The sequence below is a fragment of the Danio aesculapii genome, chromosome 3 (assembly GCF_903798145.1).
Source record: "Danio aesculapii chromosome 3, fDanAes4.1, whole genome shotgun sequence".
Lineage (NCBI taxonomy): Eukaryota > Metazoa > Chordata > Actinopteri > Cypriniformes > Danionidae > Danio > Danio aesculapii.
Window position 1 is genome coordinate 43634720 of NC_079437.1, and position 15358 is coordinate 43650077.

Below are 15358 nucleotides of genomic sequence, written 5' to 3' on the forward strand. Positions count from 1 at the left end.
ATTTCAACTAAAATATAAATATCAATATCAATAAAATAAAACTTTACAGTTTTGAGTAATTATTAGTCAAAAAACATTCTCAAGTTGCCAGCCTTTGACAAGAGTGGCTCAATGTTTATTTTAGGCCTTTCTTAATCATATGAAACAACTGTTGGACCACGTAACTTTAATTTAGGCATAATTGCTTGAAATAGTAGGAAGCAGTGAAACTTATGCTTCTTTTTTTAAGTAATTGAAATGATACAGAAAGAAGAAAAAAGAAGAACTCTTTTTAATTGGACTAATTAATTAATTAGACTTATTAGACTTAATTTTTAGTTCGTATCCTCCGTTCTTTCAAAAAATAAAATACTTTTTAATAATAAAAAAACAAAACAAATAGTAGTGCATTTAATACACTGAATGCACAAATATCTGAATTTCTAATTTGTTATTCTATAAATTATACAGTAGATATGCATGAAAATAAATGAAATCATGATATAATTGATAACTCTCTGAGTGCTTCTGTCTCCTGCAGGCGAATGCGGATGCATCCGTGATCAGCTGTATGCACAATCTGTCCCGGCGGATCGCCATCGCTCTGCAGCATGAGGAGCGCAGGTGTCAGTACCTCACCAGAGAAGCTAAACTGATGCTGGCGATGCAGGATGAGGTCACCACCATCACTGACTGTGAGACCAGCAGCATTTGACCTCAGTATACCAGCACTGAAGGCCTCACATAATTATCACCATGACCTTTTACCTGTTCTTACAGCTGACGGCTCGCCACAGTCACCATTTCGACAGATCCTTCCCAAGTGCAAGTTAGCAAGAGACCTGAAAGAGGCCTATGACAGGTAAGGGAACAAACCATTCAGAGAGTAATTCTTTATTTGCTTTAGAAAGAGGAATTTTGACCTGTAGTACACATAATACACATGTAAATGATACACGCATATTTACACATGCAAAAATGTATAAGGAAGAAGAAAGAACACTTCTGTCATCTGTGGTTAATAATAAGGTGCCCAATGGTCATGGAATTTCTGGAATATCATGTCATTAAAAATAAAAATGAAAGTCAGGGGATTTTATCTTTTTGTCATCCAAGTTATGAATGATCAGAGATTTCATATATAAAAATCTGCAGGAAAATATTTTAGTCTTATTTTTATTTATTTATTTATTTATTTTGCATTAAATTTAGCGAATCCAGAATCACACAATTCAGGAGGAGCTGCTCAACACAAATCAGGGAATTTTAGGTTTAAATAACAGTGGGAAACTTGTGTAATGTCTAATTAATTATAATGGGTTTTTGAATGGTAGATTAGTTATAGCTACGATTATAAAGCTATAATCATTTAGGAGAAATAAATTGTTATTAGGAGTGTGCTTTACTGATTAAAATATACAGTGTATATATTTTATTTTTGATTTTCAACAATGTTTAGCAAATTTATGAAATCTACTTAATTAAATTAACGATATACTTTAACAAAAATTAATTAAAGGTTTTTCAAGCAACATAAATACACTTTATTTGCATATACTTTTAACTTTCTGATTAACACAAATTCCATTCTGTTTTTGCCATTCATTGATGGTGATGGTTTACATGTCATTATAACAGCAATTACAACGTATCATAGACTATATATCACAAACCAATACACTTAGTATTGGTCTACAGAAATAGCACTTTGTTCTAATTCCTAACTAAAAGTATTGTCATTTTTGTTGTGGTAATATACACTGTGTTTTGTTCTCAGCCTCTGCACAACTGGAGTTGTTCGGCTTCATATTAATAACTGGCTTGAGGTCAGTTTCTGCTTGCCACACAAAATCCACAGAGTGGGAGGAAAACACATCCCACCAGAGGCTCTCGAGCGCAGCCTAAAGGCCATTCGGTGGGTGACAGCAAGCACGTATCCAGCACATTTAGCAACATTAAATAAAGATGTATCATTATTTTGTTGAAAAAAATATTAAGTAAAATGAAAATATAAAGACAGCCCAAAAATATGTCTCTCACTTTTGGCAGTGATGTGATTAGAATTTTGTCACCACTTCTTAAAGAGACAAAAAAGCAATCTTGTTGTAATCTAAATATAGTCAGATTGTCACCAGAAAAGTAATCCAATGTAGTTTAAAAGTAGTCCAATCACGTTACTATAAATTTGTAATATGTAATACAAAAGTAGTCCGATTATGTTGCTATGTATGTGTAATAAAAGTAATCTAAATTTCTTCTAAAGGTGAAAACAAAAGCATATATATATATATATATATATATATATATATATATATATATATATATATATATATATATATATATATATATATATATATATATATATATATATTTATTTATTTTTATTTTTATTTTATTTTTTTAGATATTTTAGACTAGAATCAAGAAAAAGCATTTTTTGCATTGTTAATATTCAATTTCTGTACCTGGATACTGTTGGACCCCCCAGAAAACTGTCAAACTGAGCTGTTCAAACTATCTTGTGAAACTGATTAGTATTGCAATATTTAGCGCAGAAAAATAAAATATCACAATATCAGATTCATCCAATATCCTGCAGACCTAGTTTGTACTTTCAAAGTTAAAACAAAAACATATACAGAATAAAATTAGCATCCACAGGGCTCTCTGTGATACATTGTGCTCTTATGATGAAAACAGTTTGGTATATAATATATAATGTTAGGTTTTTTTCACAGAGCAATTGTTTTGCTTCATTAGACTTCAGCATATCGTCAGGAATCATGGGTATAAATTTTTTTTCGCCAGTTTACTATTTTTTTTTACTCTCAGTGTGCTGGTAGCCCTTGTCTTGCACTTTATTAATCATCATCAAGTATATAATTATATTAATCAATTTCAAAGACCACTGTTTCAGCTACAAATCTGTAATATACTGCTTAAAAGACTGATTAAGTTTGACAAAGCAAATTTCAAGATTTACTTCACTCTGTTTTTCTTTGTCCACAGTCAGTACTTGAGCAGTAATAACAATAGATGTAGTCTATTATAATAAGAAGATATTATGATTAATAAAGGGACTAAGCTAAAAAGAACATGAATGAATTATAGTCTATTATAATAAGATTTAGTCCTCTTTGCTGTTCTGTATTATTGTTTCGCGTATTTCATGGATGTGTTCTTAGTATAATGTACTTTATTTTTTGTATCTGTCAAATGTATAGCACTTTGGTCAACCCATGTTGTTTATTTATGTGCTTCATAAATTGACTGAATGACTGATAAATATGCGGTTAAGCGTGTGGTTTAAGTGTTGTGTCGCTCTGCCCCCTGCAGGCCGTATCATGCGCTGCTGCTGCTTGACAATGAGAAGGTTTTGTTGGCTCAGCTGCCTCTGGACTGCTCTCCTGCTCTGGTTCGCCTCATCAAGACCTGCTCGGCTGTAAAGAACCTGCAGCAGCTTGCGCAGGATGCAGATCTCGCCCTCCTACAGGTCACCACTAGATCCTCTCTTTATATTAATATAGCTCACTTGCTGGTTTGACAATTAGATCAAAAAAGATTAGTTACACAGTCAAAGAGGAATAGGCTTCTTCAAGCATCAAAAATACTGAAAGTGTTTGGAAGCTTTTATTTATCCCATTTACATTAGATTGTGTCATATTTATGTTTTTAATTTCTTATTCTGAGCAAATAATGAAGACTATCATCATACAGCTTTACCATGATTTAAAGAAGACACCGAATAAAATGTCATTCAGTGTAATGGTTAAAATAGTAAGAACAGGGTTCATACGGTCATGGAAAACCTGGAAAAGTCATGGACAGCGGGGTTAATAATTCAGGGGGACTAATAATTCTGACTTCAACTGTATATTGCGATGTGAATACAATTTCACCAGATGATTTAACAGGTTTATTTGGATTGATTGGGGGGATTTTGTAGAGGAGTGAATCTCGAGTAATATATAACAAATAAGCTACAAGCATAGATAAAAAAATATATAGTAAAGATAAAAGTGAATTATAGTTTTCAGGTATTCACTATTAAGAGAGAGATATTGAATAATCAACACTGCATAGTCTATTTTATATTATTTAATCTCAATTAAAGTTACAAAACATTTCTTGTGGCTGGATGTTTTAAACTATTAAACTAAAATATTGAAATGTTCACACAGTCACAGGCCTTAAATAAACAGTTTACTCAAAGATTAAAATGTACTCACTAGTTACTCACCCTTCACTTGTTTCAATACTATAGGAGTTACTAAATTATATTCTTTTTGTGTTCATTTAAAAAATGAAAACTCATTAAATGTTTGAAACCAGTGAAGGGTGTAATGAAAATGGTAAGTCATTTTTTTGATGAACCATCTCTTTAAAAATCCATGCAGATGATAAACTTGTACTCTATTATGACTAAACTATATATTAAACTATAATCCCAACATTGCATATCTTGCGATGTGACTATTGTAAATGCACACATTGCGATTGCAATGCTGAAACGATATATTGTGCAGCCCTAACTTGAATATAGGTTAGTTGTCTTTACTTCTTTTCTGTCCTTGGCCAAAAACTTGCTCTCACGTTGTTAGTGCTGTGTAAGCATTATTAAAATCAGTTTTACATAGATATTAAAATAAATTTAAACAGAATAAATTGTTGCGTGTTCTATGATATGCCATAATAAATTTGAACAGCATTGTTTTTCTTATTATTTACCATGTATATGTAGACATTACATGAAACATTACGTCATGAAAATGCACTTTGAAAGTTCTGGAAAAGTCTTGGAAAAGTCGTGGAATTTAGAATTAAAAATGTGTATGAACCCTGTAAGAAGTTTTATTAATATTTTTATAAAAAAAATTGTCGAATTAAGTTTTACATTGAAGCTTCAAAATATAAACTCTTAACTGTAACGTTTTACATTATACTATGTATTTATACTTTATATTATATATTAGGGCTGCACAATATATCGTTTCAGCATTGATATCGCAACCACTAGTTTTAAAAATGATCAAAATGTGCATTATACCTTAATTTTTTATATATATTTTAATAAGTTGATTCATTACCACACACAGAAATCTGTTAAGAATTCATTTTATGAATTGTTTATGTACCCGTTTCAGCTCAGAATGCATACTATTAATCAATATTGTATGTGCTTCAACAACACAAGAGTGCTTCAAAGATGAATAAAACATCTGTTGTAGTTGAATCAACATAAGAAAGACTTTGACTTATAAGTTGTTTTAGTTCTTGAGTCCCCCTGCTGGGCTCTGGTTGAACTCCACTGCCCTTTTATGTCTCCCGCAGGTCTTCCAGATAGCAGCACATTTGGTGTACTGGGGTAAAGCCATCATTATTTACCCTCTCTGTGAGAACAACGTTTATATGCTCTCTCCTCATGCAAACATCTGCATGTGAGTACTACAGTCTATGCTCCATCTAATGCTGTTTGGCATTGTCTGGATGTTGAATGATATATATACAAATGCAGACATTAATAATCATGATTAGTTCTTCCTCTTCCAGCTACTCTCCTCTGGCCGAGCACTTCGCTGTCCAGTTTCCAGGTCACGATCTGCCCTCAATGTTGGCCAAATTCTCACTTCCTGTGTCTCTGTCTGAGTTCAGGAACCCACTGGATGCCCCTGTGCATGAGGTTGGTGTTTTGACATGCCAGTAAGCAGTCCCTTCTGTTGATTTCTATGCATATTTATAGAGATACACAAAACAGTAAAGCAAACATCCCCAACACCTATTTGCACTTTGTGGATTTAACAAAAGAGACACGTAGCTAACAGGCCTCAAACGTCATGTTCGTCATGCACATCAAATTCAAAAACAGCAGTCCATGTACACTCACCGGCCACTTTATTAGGTACACCTGTCCAACTGCTCTTTAACGCAAATTTCTAATCAGCCAATCACATGGCAGCAACTCAATGTATTTAGGCATGTAGACATGGCCAAGATGATCTGCTGCGGTTCAAACCGAGCATCAGAATGGGGAACAATGGGGATTTAAGTGACTTTGAATGTGGCATGGTTGTTGGTGCCAGACGGGCTGGTCTGAGTATTTCAGAAACTGCTGATCTACTGGGATTTTCACACACAACCATCTCTAGGGTTTACAGAGAATGGTCAGAAAAAGAGAAAATATCCAGTGACCGGCAGTTCTGTTGGCGCAAATGCCTTGTTGATCTCAAATAACCACTCGTTGCAACCGAGGTATGCAGAAGAGCATCTCTGAACACACAACACATTGAACCTTGAGGCAGATGGGCTACAGCAGCAAAAGACCACACCGGGTGCCACTCCTGTCAGCTAAGAACAGGAAACTGAGGCTACAATTCACACAAACTCACCAAAATTGGACAAAAGAAGATTGGAAAAACGTTGCCTGCTCTGATGAGTCTCGATTTCTGCTTGGACATTTGGATGGTAGGGTCAGAATTTGGTGTCAACAATTTGCCGTCCATCCCTTTATGACCACAGTGTAACCATCTTCTAGGCTACTTCCAGCAGGATAAAGCGCCATGTCATAAACAGTCTAAATCATCTCAGACTGGTTTTCTGAACGTGACAATAAGTTCACTGGACTCAAATGGCCTCCACAGTCACCAGAACTCAATCCAAAAGCACTTTTTGCATGATACTATCATGTCAATATGTACCTAAATCTCAGAGGGATAATTCCAGTACCTTTTTGAATCTATGCCACGAAGGATTAAGGCAGTTCTGAAGGCAAAAGGGGGTCCAACCCGGTACTAGTAAGATGTACCTAATAAAGTGGCCGGTGAGTGTACGTATTAGCACTGTAAAAAAAAAAAAACACTGGGTTCCAGACAATCAATTTGTGTTGGGAAAACATGAAGGAATAAAGTAAACAATTAAGTTGCCACAATAAACACTCAAGAATTTTAGATTATTGTATATAAGTAGTTTGAACAAACATCAAACTTATTTTTGTGTGTGAAGTATATGGTGCATACACAACACCTTTATAACAGTAATAAAATTTTAAGTTTGTTAACCACGCCCCTCTAACTGTCCGTTTTGACAACAAACAGAAATGGTGAACAGGAGGTGTCTGTTAGGTTGTAATAACTCTTCTAAAACCCCTTTCCGGATCTGTCAGAATGAAATATCTACTTCTAGTACGTCCATTCAGCCCGCAGTAGAAAAAACAAGCCCCGCCCACTGTTTTCTCATTTAATATTTCATTTCTAGGAACTGCGTCACAATACAAAGAAAAAATAACGATTGCAGCTTCCGGTACATTGGGACTTTAAGTGCTTCCTTCTTCTTTAAGTGTTTCTTTCTATCTTCTGCTGAACACAAAACAGGATATGTTGAAGAAAGCTGAAAACCTGTAACCATTGACTTCCATAGTAGGAAAACAAATACTATTCAAGTCAATGGGTACAGGGCATTTTTCAGAATATTTTCTTTTTTGTGAAACAAGTATAGCCCGAGTAAAGTATAACCTTCAGTTTTGGATGAACCATCCCTTGAAATGTGAAAAAAATAAGTCATCAATGTTTTAATTTACCTAAGGTTATGTCATTTGGGAGTCCTAAAGTACCTAGAACCCTGTACAGAGGTTAAATTGACTATCGCGATAAAATGTAAAACAGGTCGATAAGAACAGAAAAGCATTTTGAATCCTGTCCTTTAATTGCATTAGGTGTTTTATTACTAAATAATATATGTAGCTACTGTTGTGAACAGTGGGACAGCTAATAGGATACACCGGAAATAACTTGTTCATCTGAAAATGTAACCTGCTACTCTACATTAACTCATTTCTAAGCTCATAACTCAATGCATTTACTGCAAGCTAATGCGCATCTTCATGTTTTTATATTTACCTATAGCATCTGGCCCTACTTTCCACTTTCTCTGCCCTAATATATGCAAAGTGTACAAACACACACTCATTTTAAACAAATGAGTTTTTATTAAACTATTTTAAATAATGTATATAAAAATGTACAATTTTTGTCCAGTTTGTTTCATATATCCCTGGAAAATGGTCAGCAATGGGACAATATTTGCTAATCTGACATTTGTTTGATAAGTAATGACTGCGAGGAAACAAACTGTTATTTAATTGGTCCATTAAAATGTCTGTATCTAAAAGCTCTTTGGAGGCAGCATTCCAAGGCGGGAAGACGTCAAGGCACTTCCAAATCCAAATTCTGCTTCACTTCCTGTTAACAATGGTTAATACAAGCCAGATTTAGAGTGGTTTGCCTGTTTAGTTGCCTTTAGATCATAGGTCTCAAACTCAATTCCGATGGCCGCAGCTCTGCAGTTTTACTCCAACCCTAATCACCCTAACAGTCTTAAATACTTTGATTAGTTAAATCAGCTCCGTTTGAAAAGGGTTGGAGCAAAGCAGTGCAGAGCTGCGGCCTTCCTGGAATCGAGTTTGAGACCTATGCTTTAGATGCTTTAAAATCCACTTGAACCTGAAGTTGCTGAGACTTTTATTTCAGTTTGTTGATGTACTTCCAACTGAAATGGAATATTGAGTAGGGGGCGTGGCTTTCTTTTTACGCATCATTCCCTATAGCAAACTAATGATAAGAGAGGGGTGAAAAAGAATATTGTGGCTGAAGCAGTAAAAACTGATATCAGTAGAGAAAGACATTCGGAAATGCAGAAGCAAATGGTCAGAATGTGATTGAGGATTACCAAACCAGTTTTCAAAAGAACAAGAATGTGCGCTAGCAAGATAAACACTTTACATTTGGATTTCACATGGACTTTAACTATATGAATGTGTGTGTGTTTGTATGAGCAGGCTCATCTCATTCAGATGGTGGTGTGGATGCTCCAGCACAGGCTGCTCTTTCAGCTCCACACATATGTGTGTCTGCTGGTGCCGCCCAATGAGGAGGAGCCTGGACTGCGGGACGAGGAGCTCCCCATAGTCACACGCGTTACAGGCCGGAGTCTGAGCACACCCAGCGCCCTGAGCTTCGGCTCTCCCAGTGAGCAACCCAGTCACATCTACAACTCCATAAACATATATACAGTTGAAGTCAGAATTATTAGCCCCCCTTTGATTTTTATTTCTTTTTTAAATATTTCCCAAATGATGTTTAACAGAGCAAGGACGTTTTCACAGTATGTCTGATAATATTTTTTCTTCTGGAGAAAGTTTTATTTCAGCTAGAATAAAAGCAGTTTTATATTTTTTAAAAACCATTTTAAGGTCAATATTATTCGCTCCTTTAAGCTATATATTTTTTTGTCTACAGAACAAACCATCATTATACAATAACTTGCCTAATTACCCTAACCTGCTTAGTTTACGCAGTTAAGCCTTTGAATGTCACTTTAAGCTGTATAGAAGTGTCTTGAAAAATATCTAGTCAAATATTATTGACTGTCATCATGACAAAGATAAAATAAATTAGTTATTAGAAATGAGTTATTAAAACTATTGTATGTTGAAAAAAATCTTCTCTGTTAAACAGAAATTGGGGAAAAAATAAACAGGGGGGCTAATAATTCTGACTTTAACTGTAGTTCATCCAAAACTGAAAATGCAGTCATCGTTTACTCTTCCTTCATTTGTTTCAAACCTGTTTGACTTTCTTTTTTCTGTTTAACGCAAAGGAAGATATTTGGAAGAATGCTGGAAAAGCAGCCACTGACTTCCATAGTTTGTTTTTACTATGGATGTCTTCAGAATATCTTGTTTAGTGTTCAACAGAAGAAAGAAACTCTTTTAACCATTTGAGTGCGAGTAAACGGTGAGTGATCTCTTTAGGTGAAGTGATTTGAAGAGATTATTACTGATTGTAGTGGTTTTCTGTCTGCAGCCAGTAGTGATGACATGACCCTGACGAGTCCCAGTATGGATAATTCCAGCGCTGAGCTGCAGACCGGAGGAGACTCTCCTCTCAATAAAAGAATGACAGAAACTCTTCTGGCCAGCCTGACTGAACACGAGCGGCAGGCCATCCTCAGAGTCCCAGCAGCCCAGAACCCAGAGGACCTGCGTCTGTTTGCCAGGTGACTGACTGTCTTTTGTGTAGATTGTTGATTAGATAATGTTGATGACTCTCTTATCAAAAATTGCACTGTGATATAGAAAGAGCTTATTACTGATTGTGAAAATCAGTTTTTCACCATTCTGGACTATCAGCAGATTACATTTACATTTAGTCATTCAGCAGATGCTCTTGTCCTAAGCGCAAACAATTGAGGAGGCATTCAGCGATTTAAAAAGAAAAGGGAATGCACAGAAGACGTGATAGATATACAAAGGAACTTGTTTGTGCTCAGAGAATCATAGTGGTAGAGTTAAGGCTGGCTTATACTTCTGCATCGAGTGGTCGGCGTGACCCACGGTGCCTGCCTTACACATAGTCATGCATTTATACGTCTGCGTGCTGTTTGTGTTGCTCTACAATAACACTTCCTAAACGCTAGCTGGCAGTAAGTTTTTATGTTTCTCTGTGTCGAGTTTCTTCACGGGTGTTTTGTTTTTTTCAGAACGCTACTTTAATGTATAAGTGGCTCAAACTCGCTCATTCAGAGGTTTGGTTTGTCAAGCCCACTTGCCTGTGTGCAACACATTTCATGTTTTTATCGGTTAATGTGTCAGGAAGATGAGAGTATGTTTTCTACAGGTGGCTTGTTAAGCCCACTCACCTGTGTGAGGCACATAAAACAATTTGAAAGAGCAACATCACGAAGGGGTTTTTTCTCACATTTTTAAACGTGAACATTACTTGACCTTAAACCTTTTAAAGATTATTTTAAAAAGTATGATTTAATTACTTCTTCTTAAAAAACTGTCATTTCTCATTAATTTAAATCAATTTATTGCATATTTGCTGAATACAAATAACAATTTACCAAAGAAAAAAAGACTCAGAATCCTACAAGATTAACATCACATTTCTTTAGATGGTCTTTTATTCAGTTTGAAGTGACAGTGGTCTGATTAATAAGATCTGTGTATATTCAGTTTATTTATTATTGATATGATGATTCATAGTTGTTCAGCTAAGTCAATATTTAAGTTAAATATGGTTACTTAGCGTTTACGTAAAGCTGCGCACATTCTCCCATCAAGTTTTTTTTTAGATCACAACTTTGGCATTAAAAGCAGCATTTGCACATTTCTGCCTGTTTTGTGAATACGTCACATTTCTAAATGAGACCCCATGTCCTTAAAATGTTCATATATCCAAAATAAAATTATGGTATCGATTACTAGGGATGGCTGATGTGAAACTGACATTCTGGCACAGTGTCGAGATCCTGAAGCGCAAGTGTTTCAAAACACTGCACTAAAGCATGATCTGAAACACCCAGGTCACAGGACTAGGGTGATTCGAAACACCCAGGTCACGTGACTAAAGTGTTTTGAAACACCAGGTCACATGACTAAAGCGATTCAAACATCAGGCATTTCAGAAGCGTTTCGAGACAGGCGAATCTGCTTTTGTCTGACAGGGTCAGAAAAAATCTCATGTAGTCTAGTGGACCGTGCGTCTGCACAGAGTAAATGTACTGCAAATGGCCCGAGTTCCAATCCCAGTCTGTACAAATGCTCTGAAATTATGACTTGATGTATTTTAATAATGTTACTTTGTATGACCAAAACAAGATGTATTTATTCACAAAGTGTTCATTCAGATGTCAGACCAATGTTAAAACAAAGCATGTTACAAGAACAGAGCATTTAAAAACTAACATCTATGGCTGCATCACCCTGGATTCGAACCCATTATCTCTTCAAGCTAGTCTGGAAATCTCACCACTTCACTAAATCACTTGAATCCTTAACTCTACAACGTGGGGTTTAATACACCTATTTCACACGGCCGCCATTTTAAAACACAAAAGCGAGGCTGCAGTGGGAAGAAACCCGGAAGTATAGGATCAGCACTGTTAACATTGCAGCAACATGCTGTGTACTACAAACCTCCAGCTGTTGTCACGATTTCAAAGTGCAGATATGCTGTAAACATCACTTTAATATCATTCAGTTAAGTTTAATTTAAACAATTAAAAGCATATTAGGCATCAAACAACATTACAATCTCTTCCAGAGTAATACGCCCAAGTGTCCTCCTGAGGCTTCAGTTCATGGCAGCAGGTAAACACTGTGGGGACGTTTCCCAGCTTCAGCCTATGTAACCTGGTGAGCGATAAAACAATGCAGCCCTCTGTAGCACACCCTCGTGTTGTCTGTAATAGTGTTGTCCCGGTACTGAAGTTTTAAAAACGTCAATTTCCTGCTAACATTTAGGCACCGCTGAGCGCGTTCTTAAACAGCGGTGATTTGCCATAGTGTTCACCAGGGCTCAACAGAAAGGACTGTGATTGGCCGTGAAGGTCATCAGTTCACTGCACTTCACCCAGTGCACACACAGATAAACGGACATTGGAGCGTTTAAAGCCGCGAAAATCAGTCGATTCATCTGCGGATCGCTCGTCTGTGTTTGCACTCGGTAAACAGTGGTGAAGTGCAGTGAACTGATGACCTTCACGGCCAATCAGTGTCATTTCTGTTGAGCACGTGAACACAATGGCAAATCAGTGGTGTTTAAGAACGCCATCAACAGTGCCTTCAATGTTAACGGGGAATGGACTTTTTTTTTATTTCAATACCGAAATTCAGTATCGTGACAAGTCTAATATAGTGAATCAGTTCATTAACTTGAGTTTGATAAATAGCATCTAAAATGTGTGTTTGGGAAAGAAAACGTTAGCTAACTAGTGCCATTTCCCTTAACTTAGCTGAAAATAAGATCCAATATCCCTTTTTATTTTCATTATTCATTCAGAATGGACCTTTGAGTCACTCAGAAGGCGGTGAAAGTATAAATTTGTGTCGATTTCTCTTCTCTGATAAGATATACAGCCAGGTACACAACATTCCTGTGTGACTCAGGCGTTACTGCCAGGTTTCTTCCCACCGCAGCCTCAATTTCGGTGTTAAAATGACACTGCGTGAAATCAGTCCATACCCTCAATTTACTTAACTGTGCAATACATACAATGACCACTAGGTGACACTGTATAGATGAGTTTAAAAACGTTTTAAAGCTTCGAAACATTTGCTTCGACTGTTTCGACTGTTTTGCCTCGCTTTTCCCACCACTATCAATTACTCACCCTCATGTGTTTTCAAACCCCTCAGACTTTCATTTGTCTTCAGAACACAAATAAAGATATTTTAGATGAAATCTGAGAGCTTCCTCATCCTCCATAGACCCAAAGGTCCTGACTCGTTCAGAAAAACACCAAAAGCCATCCTCAAAACAGACCTTCTGCCTTTTTCCATTGATCAAATGTATGCTATCCTTTTTAGTCTGCTAAACATCTATCCAGTGTGATAAACTGATGTGCTTACATTTCAGTTTTAATTTAAGTATTGATTATTAGAGTAAATGTAACAATGGCTCGTGCTGTTGTCTTTCTTTAGGCTGCTGCATTACTTCAGAGGCCATCATCACCTAGAAGAGATCATGTACAATGAGAACCTGCGCCGCTCGCAGCTAAAGACTTTATTTGACAAGTTTCGCAGTGTGTTGGTGATCACCAACCACGAGGACCCCATCATCTCTCTGTTCCAGTCTCCACCAGAGTAAACCAACAGTAAAGTGAGTGTGAGGAGGCTGTGAACTGTCTGATCTTCATCGGTAGCTTAAACTAATTTATGAGCTGTGACAAAATAATGAACATCTCCGCTTCGTAAGAGCGTTATAAATGAGCTATGCATAATCTACTGTACATAACTCTTGTTTACCAAAGATTTTACCCTTTTATGATTTTACCTCATATGTGGTTTATTTTAATAAACGATCCAGGGGTCGTGATGTGCGGCTCATCCTTGGGCAGCTGTAAAATGGATGGTTTAAGTATCCTATCCAAGCATCTCCTGTTTGGAGCTCGTTCCCAAATGTGATATATCATCTCTTCAAGCAGACGAGACCAAAAAACACATGATGCCATGATGGTAATTCCAGACTGAATGCCCCAAGGAATTCAGTGTGGAGGCCCAGAAGAAGAAGAAAAAGGAGGCTGTAATTGCCCTGAGGTGCAAATGGGTTTCCAAACATCTGCAAAATCAATGAGCACCAGGAATAACAGGAGTATTTACTAGAGAATCATGCGCTTACTGAAATAACAGACATGTTCATAGCTAAAACTCTATTATTTATGTCATACCAAACCTGTATGACTTTCTTTTTAGTTATTTTTACCTCAATACAGTAAAAAGGACACTGAGGACTTTCAAGATCAAATCCATTCACCCATTAATTTGTTTATTAATTATTAATAAGATAATAATAAATTGTTTATTTATTATTCTAAGGTCATCTAGATGCAGGTGATTTTTTTTGTTTAATAGTACATTTAATGATCATTTTTAGCTGAAAGATGTTTTATTTACATTTTTTATTTAGCTTTTACGTTTTTTTAAAGGCAGCCATGATTCATTCTGTTTGTTGAGATTGTATATTACAGGCAATAACCATAGACTGTAAAAGATATGGACGTAGTATCCGTGACATCCCCCATAGGTTTCTGAAGAGCCCAAAAGAAGCTACCAGTAGGCGTGGCCAACCATCGCATGACTATATCAATAAAGTGTTTAGACTTTTAAAAACACTGTTGTAACACATTGAGCCACTAAGCATTGTTCTTACGACGCTTTTCTACAGGAGGAAAACGCAAATTACTTCTAAACACTTCAAATGTAGCCTGTGTTAGTAAATGGAAGGCTATTTATGAAATCCAGGCATAAAACTGATGACAACATTTCAGATGACTGTTCTATAGCCTACAGCTAATCAATCTGTCAGATTCTGGAGTGCATTCAAGTTCTAAAGAAAATTATAAATGATCAATGATCTTAAATAAAAGAAATACGTTTATAGAGATGATATAAGTAACTCACCTGGGGAATGGAGGCCACTTGAATGGTTTGTGAGCACAATTAAGTGCACACAGCATGCCATATCATCTGATAATTGTAAGAAATAATTCCAAAAGGCAATTGACTGTGTAAAGCCACATACAACAACACAAAATTACGATGTATATGCAGAGTTCAGTGGCTAATCAGCCAGAATCAGCTGAGGTGACGAGATAGCGAGCAGTGAGACTTAGCTGTCACTCAAGAGGCCACGCCCTTAATTATGCAGACTTAATATAACCTAATATAAATGAAACGGATTAGTTATTAAAAAAATTCACCCACCTCACAGTTGTCATAAAGGGTAACATTATTATATGAACCAAAATCGTTCTTTGTACCAGGCTGTAAACACCTTTTTTCTGCTGTAAAGTTGGCCATTTTAACATTGAGGTCAATAGA

The 15358-nt window shown here is 36.2% G+C and overlaps 1 protein-coding gene across 2 annotated transcripts in view; it reads left to right on the plus strand.

Moving 5' to 3' along the window:
* The window catches only part of nprl3 (NPR3-like, GATOR1 complex subunit), a 31441-nt gene extending 17588 nt beyond the window's left edge, over positions 1-13853 (plus strand). For both annotated transcript variants that reach the window (XM_056454063.1, XM_056454064.1), the window contains 9 exons: positions 521-674; positions 760-841; positions 1757-1894; positions 3316-3472; positions 5311-5417; positions 5530-5659; positions 8810-8999; positions 9837-10029; positions 13460-13853. In XM_056454063.1, the coding sequence (XP_056310038.1) occupies positions 521-674; positions 760-841; positions 1757-1894; positions 3316-3472; positions 5311-5417; positions 5530-5659; positions 8810-8999; positions 9837-10029; positions 13460-13625 (1317 nt within the window). In that variant the 3' untranslated portion in view covers positions 13626-13853. The remainder of the gene's footprint in view (positions 1-520; positions 675-759; positions 842-1756; positions 1895-3315; positions 3473-5310; positions 5418-5529; positions 5660-8809; positions 9000-9836; positions 10030-13459) is intronic.
* The last annotated feature ends 1505 nt before the right edge of the window (positions 13854-15358 follow it).